At 38.8% G+C, this 7,814-nt stretch overlaps 2 protein-coding genes across 2 annotated transcripts; both read left to right on the forward strand.

The window, feature by feature from the left end:
- pttg1ipa (PTTG1 interacting protein a) lies at nucleotides 1-3,112 on the forward strand (the record flags this gene model as incomplete). The annotated part of the gene is made up of 7 exons (XM_084482031.1): nucleotides 1-85; nucleotides 803-855; nucleotides 1,170-1,278; nucleotides 1,553-1,655; nucleotides 2,136-2,201; nucleotides 2,702-2,748; nucleotides 3,075-3,112. The coding sequence occupies 7 exons, from the start codon at nucleotides 1-3 to the stop codon at nucleotides 3,110-3,112; spliced, it is 501 nt and encodes a 166-aa protein (XP_084338157.1).
- A 1,252-nt stretch (nucleotides 3,113-4,364) lies between these two features.
- sumo3a (small ubiquitin like modifier 3a) lies at nucleotides 4,365-7,789 on the forward strand. Its single transcript, XM_084481769.1, has 4 exons — nucleotides 4,365-4,490; nucleotides 5,321-5,449; nucleotides 5,668-5,739; nucleotides 6,048-7,789. The coding sequence occupies exons 1-4, from the start codon at nucleotides 4,470-4,472 to the stop codon at nucleotides 6,108-6,110; spliced, it is 285 nt and encodes a 94-aa protein (XP_084337895.1). The 5' UTR covers nucleotides 4,365-4,469; the 3' UTR covers nucleotides 6,111-7,789.
- Nucleotides 7,790-7,814: the final 25 nt, after the last annotated feature.

The following is a 7,814-nucleotide window of genomic DNA, read 5'->3' on the forward strand; positions in this document are numbered from 1 at the left end:
ATGGATTTACGCAGTTTCATCCCCGTTTTTCTCCTTCTCGTTGGATCAACGATTGCGTTCGCTGAGACTTCCGCACTTATTACAGGTAAGTACACGTAAATGAGCCCAAATTGAATCCAATAGAACACAAATATAATATGAATCAAAACTAAATTGTTTCTTGGATTTCAATTAGGATATTTTTCTTTGGGACTTTATTTTGTAATCATCATATGTTGTGTGTTGTAGCCTTTCTCAAGTAAGAAATTGCAATTAATTTACGTGAAAAGATCTTCCATACTTATTTTTTTGATTATAGGCCTACCTAGAATTTGTTGACTGATAATGGCTTCATTACACGGAGGGCTCTTTTGAATTCAGTTCATGCGGCACTAAACCGGCTCTGGAGAAACAATGAACCTGTTCCAACTCCCTGCTGGCCGCACTGTTTAGTTTCAAGAAACTCCTAGTGAGCTGAAATGATTAGAATGGAAATTAAATATGTATGCATTGAGTATCCCGTCATGTCCCCTACTCACAACTGTCCATGATGCTAGTTTCGACGAGAAACGGCCACTAATGAGATGGGTGCGTTTGCTGTGGTGATGTGTTTCTATGGTTTACCCACCCAGGTGGATTAGGAGCAGTAGCTGAAAAGCACACCATTGTGAGAACAAAAACGGCCTTGCTACTATGACACATAGGCCTACTTTACCAGACTGTTGTCTGTGCAGTATGCCTGTAAAACTACACTAGGCCTAACCTCAATCAACGAAGTGTTTCTTAAAACATATTAATGATCGAACGTATGTCCTTCTTTCAGCGTGTGAACTTATGAATGCGTCGAACTGTGAGACATGTCTGGCCAATGTGTCGGTAAGTCTTGGAATAACGAGACCAAAATGTTAGTCTCTAGTTGTAGGTTAAAATCTTTGACAAACGTATTAGTGCACTTTCCACTGTAAAGACAATTTATATAATACATGCGACGTTTCCCCAAACCTGCCATTTCCTCCTCCTCCACACTTGTTAAACTTGTTCTGTGTGTGTGTGTGTGTGTGTGTGTGTGTGTGTGTGTGTGTGTGTGTGTGTGTGTGTGTGAGAGAGAGAGAGAGACAGGATTTGTAGCATGTCCTGTAGAACTGGATGTTATGTCTAACGACAACAATGTGTTTATTTGTCTGCTACAGTGTTTGTGGTGTCTCAAATCTGAAAAGTGCATAACATACCCTGTGAGTACCATCCTCCCTCCGCATGCAGTTTGCCCATTGAACGATGCCCGCTGGGGTCTCTGTTGGAGTAAGCACACACACACACACACACACACACACACACACACACACACACACACACACACACACTGTTCATGTAAACAAATTGTCCATACATTCGATGTCCAACAATGACAAACACTAAATCAGTCATACATTATCACCTATTGACAAAAGGTTTTTTTAAGCAACTGAAGAAGTTAGTGAGTCATAATATTGAAATGTAGTTCTTTCAATTTGTAGATTGTCTGTTCATAATTTCACTCACTATACTCCTTTTCTTTTCTTTTTTTTCAACACAGTGAATTTCCAGATATTAATCATAACTTTGTCGGTAGTGGGGGCAGTCATTATCCTTGCTTTCATAGTCTGTCTGCTCTGCTGTTGCAAGTGCCAAAACTTTGGGTAAGTTTACCATTGGCTGCATCTCATTCCTCTGCGGATTTGTTAAACTCTTTGAAATGTCAAAGGTCTGGGGAAAGTGAAATATCTGAAACTAGGGCAAAGGTAAGAAACCGCTTTCTTGATTTTGTTGCTTTGGGTTGCATTTAAAGGGAGACAGGGAGGGTTCATTTTTTAAATCCTTCATCACTATTTGAAGGAATTGGCAATTCCTTCTATTTGTCACAGAGTTTCATAGTTAGGTCTACCGTACGTCTACTACCGGTGTGCCAGATTAATGTTGATCATCTGTGTGTGCGTAGTGAGGGTCACCTTCTCGGACCTTGCCTGTTAAAGTCTTGAAAGATAATATTACTGTGTGAGGTTGAGTATACATTTGTTTTAACTTTAAGGTTACTGTACATGAAACCACTTTCTAGGCTAAATAAATGTTTCTGTGCACTCTAAATATTGATTTAAAAACTCACATTCCTCTTGTATTAGATCCAAAAGGTTTGAAGCAAAGATGGACAGAAAGGCCGACAAAACAAAGGCCAAACAAGATGAAAGGTGAGGGGAAAGGATTTTAAGATGTTTTATTAATGATGTAGTATACTGAATAACTCGCAGAATAACTTCTACCCCGGTGTATACTTTTATAATGTGTCCTAAAATCATTTTTTTTTAATAAGATTGAATATTGATATAAGCTAATTTTTTCAAAAAGGAATCGAATGTTGATTTTAATTTGTCTGATGAATAATAATAATAAAAAAAGTATGTATAATAACTCTACACAATGACCATATGGTCGAATTGCACCGAGGTTATCGGCCTTGGACTGCGTCAGAGCTTAATTGTTGTCAGAGCTGCATTGTTCCTCAGATGTCTACCAGTAACGTACATGCCAATACAAAAATGATTTTTGAAGGGTAGAAAACACTCTCGTGCGCACACACATTGAATAGTGTGTCCCAACTCCCCAAACCGGTTTGTGAGATCCAGGTGTGTTTGTCATGTATCTTGGTCATTGCCATTTTCTGAACACACTTTTGTTGGTGTTTTAACAGGAGGTCAGAGATGAAGGAGAGACATGAGGAAATTAGAAAGAAATACGGTGAGTTCATTCTCCTTAAACACTCTCCCCACACAAACATTCAATTCCCACCTGTGGTCCTAGGCTGCATGTCATTTATTCTCTTTTGCAACCCACTTCCCTGTCTCTCTTCACTTTCCTGTCCATAAAATCACAAATAATCCATAATAATATATTAAAAACATGATTTGTATGTTGTCTTTTCTCTTGTGTGTTCAGTTATAGTGAATGTTAATGTTATGTATTGCTTTATTATACATTGACTAGCATTAATAGACACTAAAAAGATTGTTGCCAAATGTAGTGAAAGGACTACCTTGACTCACCAAGGACATTTCTCTTCATAGGCCTGAAGGGAGCCAACCCATACTCAAGATTTGCTTGAGATGCTGAACTTTGACTTCATCCTCTGAGAAATTGAACCCTCTACTCTAAATGTACAATAAACTGTAGAGAAAATAATTGTCATAACTATTTTACATTTATTTACGAGAAGTTAAACTACTGTACACTCACGAGATTGGACTGCCTGGCTGAGCCAAGAGTTTTTGAAGTATATATAATGTATATATTTTATTTTGTTCATTGAATATGTAATTTTAGGTTCCACTTAATTTGTTGAAAGTTTAACATAACTTGTGAAGATTGGGGCTGACCTAATTCCAGCTTTATCATCCTCAATGAAACGACAACAACAAGCAAGATATGTCATTGGCTTAGTGATTGGCCAACAGTCTCTTGTGTTCTGCACAGTCTGCTGCAATCGTTCTCGAAAGACATTTAAAATGGGTCACAGAGCCATCCTCTTGGTTTGTTCTGTGGACTCAATCCTAGTCATTCTTTAAACTTGTTTTGTCTGCCTCACCACCACTCAACACAGTAAATGTTTGATAGTAAAGTCGATCATAAGGATGGATTCGCCTAGGGTTCCTTATGCTTTTAATATACAGTATGTATAATTGCACTCAGAATGTAAAATATTTATTAATAGTGAATATCCAGATGGTCAAATTAAAGTTTGATTTAAGTAAAGACTTATTTGTAGTAGGTCTCTTGCTTAGGCTTGAGATAATTAATTAACCGATCAACTGTTATTCATATTTTAGGATTTGGTTTGAGCAGAATATTAGTTTTTATTGGTTGCCATTGTAGAAGTTTTTTCTATATCTCCTTTAATCCATCGCATGGTAACTGCAAATAAAGTATCACTTTTTGCCTCAATGTCCTTTTTTTTTTCCTTCTATTTTTAATGGTTGAAATCCCCAAACGTAAGTGCCTTAACATAAATGGACTACAATTTCAGATTCTGTGATCATTTTCTTTATCCATCACATTAAACATGGGCCTATACATTTTTGTTTTTCTAGGCCAAAAAGGAGTGACTAATTTCGAAAGGGAGAACAACCCTGCTACTCTGCCCTTTGGAATATAAACTATAGCCAATGTCACGGTATTGTGTAATGGTAATCAGTTAAGACTGGGTAAGAGGGAGATTGTGCGCAATTCTTGACGGGTTCTTCATTAGGCGCGTGATCGGAGTATTTTTCTTTATTGCGCGCTCCAGTTTCCTCGTGCCCGTGTTTTCAAGTCACGTGGTCATTCTACGTCCAATTGTAATGAGCAATAAGAGTCCACGCGCGTTCTCGTCACTGTAGGAGAAGAGACTGTTGGAGGCGCTACAAAAAAATATATAGCCTAAAATACCGGTAATCCTGTAGCCATTTTACAATAATCCAACCAAGATGTCAGAGGAAAAGCCAAAGGTGAGACAATTAGGCTTGTGTTAAAAACAGCTGGACCATGAGTGATGCCTGTTATCAGCTGATGCTAAACCATTCTTTAGATGTGTAGTCTAAAATGGCCTGGTTTGCACGTTTCTTTGAATCGGCGCAGTATTTGTTTCGCAAATGAATGGGAACCATAATATAGAGTGTTTGAATTGACAATGTACCGCATATGGCATCCCAGACAAAAGTCTAGGTAGTTCAATTCATTTTCTATTTTACTTTACGAAATAGTTAGCGCAATTGTTGGTAATACGGAGATTGTGGTTTGCGGGGCTTTCTTTGTCGACCACGCTTTGTCCGCAATGTCTGAAAACGCCGCAACTAGAGCGGCGACATTCAACGGAGCACACAAATAGTGACGTATTGTTAGAGAAGACCATGGCATCCACGCTGAATTTTTAACGTTTGTGTGATTCATCCAAAACACATTTTCAAAACAAACTGCTAGCATTTGTAGCCTATAGTATGACGCTAAAGGAAGTCCATGCCCCCACCCCCCCCCCCCCCCCATTCTGGCATGCCGCTAACGCATTAGCCTAAAGCTAGCATTGCTAGTAGCACAATATGTGACTTGCCATATGGCAAGTTATTATAGCAGTGTTTTTGGCCGCACTGTTCTTAAGTCGTGGCCATATTTAAAACAACGTAATTGAATAACAATATAGAATAATCCTCAAGATTGCCACCCTCTTGCTGTATATATAGTTTGTTGTGATGTGCATATTGGCCGATGCGATTAAATTGTGGTTTCTGCCCATCTTTCATGTGAACTTGAACTTAAGTATCCCCTCTGTCCTTTTTCCTAGGAGGGTGTAAAGACCGAGAATGACCACATCAACCTGAAGGTTGCAGGGCAGGACGGATCAGTAGTCCAGTTTAAAATTAAGAGGCACACACCCCTCAGCAAACTAATGAAGGCGTACTGCGAACGACAGGTAAGTCAAGACTTGGATCAATTGACCGACTATTTAAACACTTTAGACAATAAACACTGATTTGTTTTTGTTATCGTGTATTCGTTATTTGCATAGATGTCTTTATTTTCCTGTTGAGCAGTTGCATGGTTTGATGAGAAATGGACTTGTAACCAGAATGTGGTTTTAACTGTAAGATCTCCCAGCCTCTGACTCTGTTGTGTTCCCTCTTCCCACAGGGTCTCTCAATAAGGCAGATACGGTTCCGGTTTGACGGTCAGCCTATCAATGAGACAGACACACCATCACAGGTTAGAAAATAGTTCATATTACTGGCTAAATAACTTTTCATGGACTTACTATTGTACAGATGATATATCCATCTAAATACCACTTTAGTTACAGATGCCCGAAATGAATGAATCAGTCTAAATCTTTTATCTGTAGTTAGTATTAAGTCGAGCACAATAGGACATTTGTCATCTATTTGTATAAGATGGTGGTTACAAATAGACCTTCGACTGTTGATTTTAGTAATTTTTGCAAAATGGATCATCCGGTCAGTTTTGACAGAAATACTCCAATTGCCCCATTTCCGTTTCCTCCTATCTCTGGTCAGCTGGAGATGGAAGATGAAGACACCATAGACGTTTTCCAGCAGCAGACAGGTGGGCTCTGCTAAGGGGGCACACTGCAGTGATGGTCACCTCCAAGCCCTGCCCCCAGCCACCTCCACTGTCCCTCTACATGGCTGCTCTCTTCAGCTTTTCTCAATTATTATTATTATTATTATTATTATTATTATTATTTTATTTTTATTGTTTCCTGTTTGAGGATGTCTACGAGTTGTTTTATATATTTTTTTTCCCTTGCCTTTTCATTGTGTCAGATTGGGAGCCTTGCTACACTGTATTGTCACAGACAAGACTGAACTCTTACTCAAGTTATTGACTTTCTCTCAGCTGGCCAATCACCACAACACTTCCTTAACCCACATTGCAGCTTTTGATTGGACAACGCAAATGATCGCTGGGGTCAATGGCGTGTCAGTGCTTCAACTTTCTTCTGTAAAACGCTTCAAATAGTTTCAAATAGAGGGTCTTGGTTTACACATGTCATGTCGTCAATTGGGAGTTCCAGACATTTTGTTCTGCCGCTTTTTTCTTCCTGCCAGTCTGTCATCACTCAATGGAAGCTCTGTTTAAAGCTAGATACCAACGATACTTCCTGTTTTCATTCTGGTTTTCTTCTGCGCAGTCACCGGTGCCCCTTGGTGTGGCAGCCTATTTTAATTCATTGCAAGTATAGGTGCTCATTGCAAGATCTGGTAAAACTTTACAATTAGTGTACATTATTTAACCAATACTTAAAATTAGTAGAGGCAATAATATGCATTAGCATAGGGTTAAGGATTAATGTTGATGACAACTTTAACTTAAGTTAAGACAAACCAACTATTAGGAAACTATAAAATGTGAGTTCATACGTATCACAGCATTAACTAATGGTTAATTAATCCTAATTGTGAAGTTATACCCTAAATCCTGCAACAACAAAAATGTAATGTATAGCAATGTGTTGTCTCCCATGGAGTTTTTTTGGTGTATAGTGGTATCACTTGATTCCAAACCAGAATAGTTCTGCTGAGGAGCAGCCTATTCTGCTTTGGTGTTTGAGTGTAGCAAGAATAAATGAAGAATCCGTGCTGCTCTCATTGTTTTGATGTGGGTCAATGCACAGTTCCCAAAGTTTCCTGAAAAAAAACAAGCAGACCTCTGGTTTTTACACAGATGTGGTGTAAATTGAATATATTTGGACCCCCTGTCTCCTTCATAGCTCTTTTGGGGTATCATAAGCTTTTTGATGAGATATTCAAGGAATTATAGATATTTACAATCAAGCAACATCCCCTATTTGCCAGCACGATCACGAAACACCGGTGGTGGCTTCATACATGGAATTGCGTTTGGTATTACATATTTATACCAAAAGTATGTTTTCTGTCATCTCCCTCCCCGTGTGTAAGAACATTGAGGGTACCTACTGATGGGCTTTTCACATGTTTGAGCACCATTTTTCAAAATAAATGGAATTCCCAAGACATGGAGCAACAGTATTCCTAGGGGGTGCGTGGGTGAGGATGGCTCCAGCAATAACCTCAATAGTATTTTTCTCAGGCTTCATTGAGTGATGCATGAGCTTCTGTTGCTTAGGCGGCATGGGGGAGACCTCTGAGCTCAGGGGAGGCTGGTGTTCGGTACCCACAGGTCTTGTCATGTTTATTTGTTTCTCTACTGATTTGTACATTATTTGTTGTCTTTTACTACTGTATAGCTACAATAAATATAGTTTGGTACTCAGCTTCCTGTTTACAGCATTTTTTTAT

This window comes from Micromesistius poutassou (assembly GCF_964030765.1).
Source record: "Micromesistius poutassou genome assembly, chromosome: 17".
Lineage (NCBI taxonomy): Eukaryota > Metazoa > Chordata > Actinopteri > Gadiformes > Gadidae > Micromesistius > Micromesistius poutassou.

What these genes read in the sequence shown, in the direction of transcription:
- sumo3a (XM_084481769.1), top strand. Translation starts at nt 4,470, where the DNA reads ATGTCAGAGGAAAAGCCAAAG. An exon ending in TGTCAGAGGAAAAGCCAAAG is followed by an intron (nt 4,491 to 5,320) that starts GTGAGACAATTA and finishes CCTTTTTCCTAG; the next exon opens with GAGGGTGTAAAGACCGAGAA. An exon ending in AGACAGACACACCATCACAG is followed by an intron (nt 5,740 to 6,047) that starts GTTAGAAAATAG and finishes ATCTCTGGTCAG; the next exon opens with CTGGAGATGGAAGATGAAGA.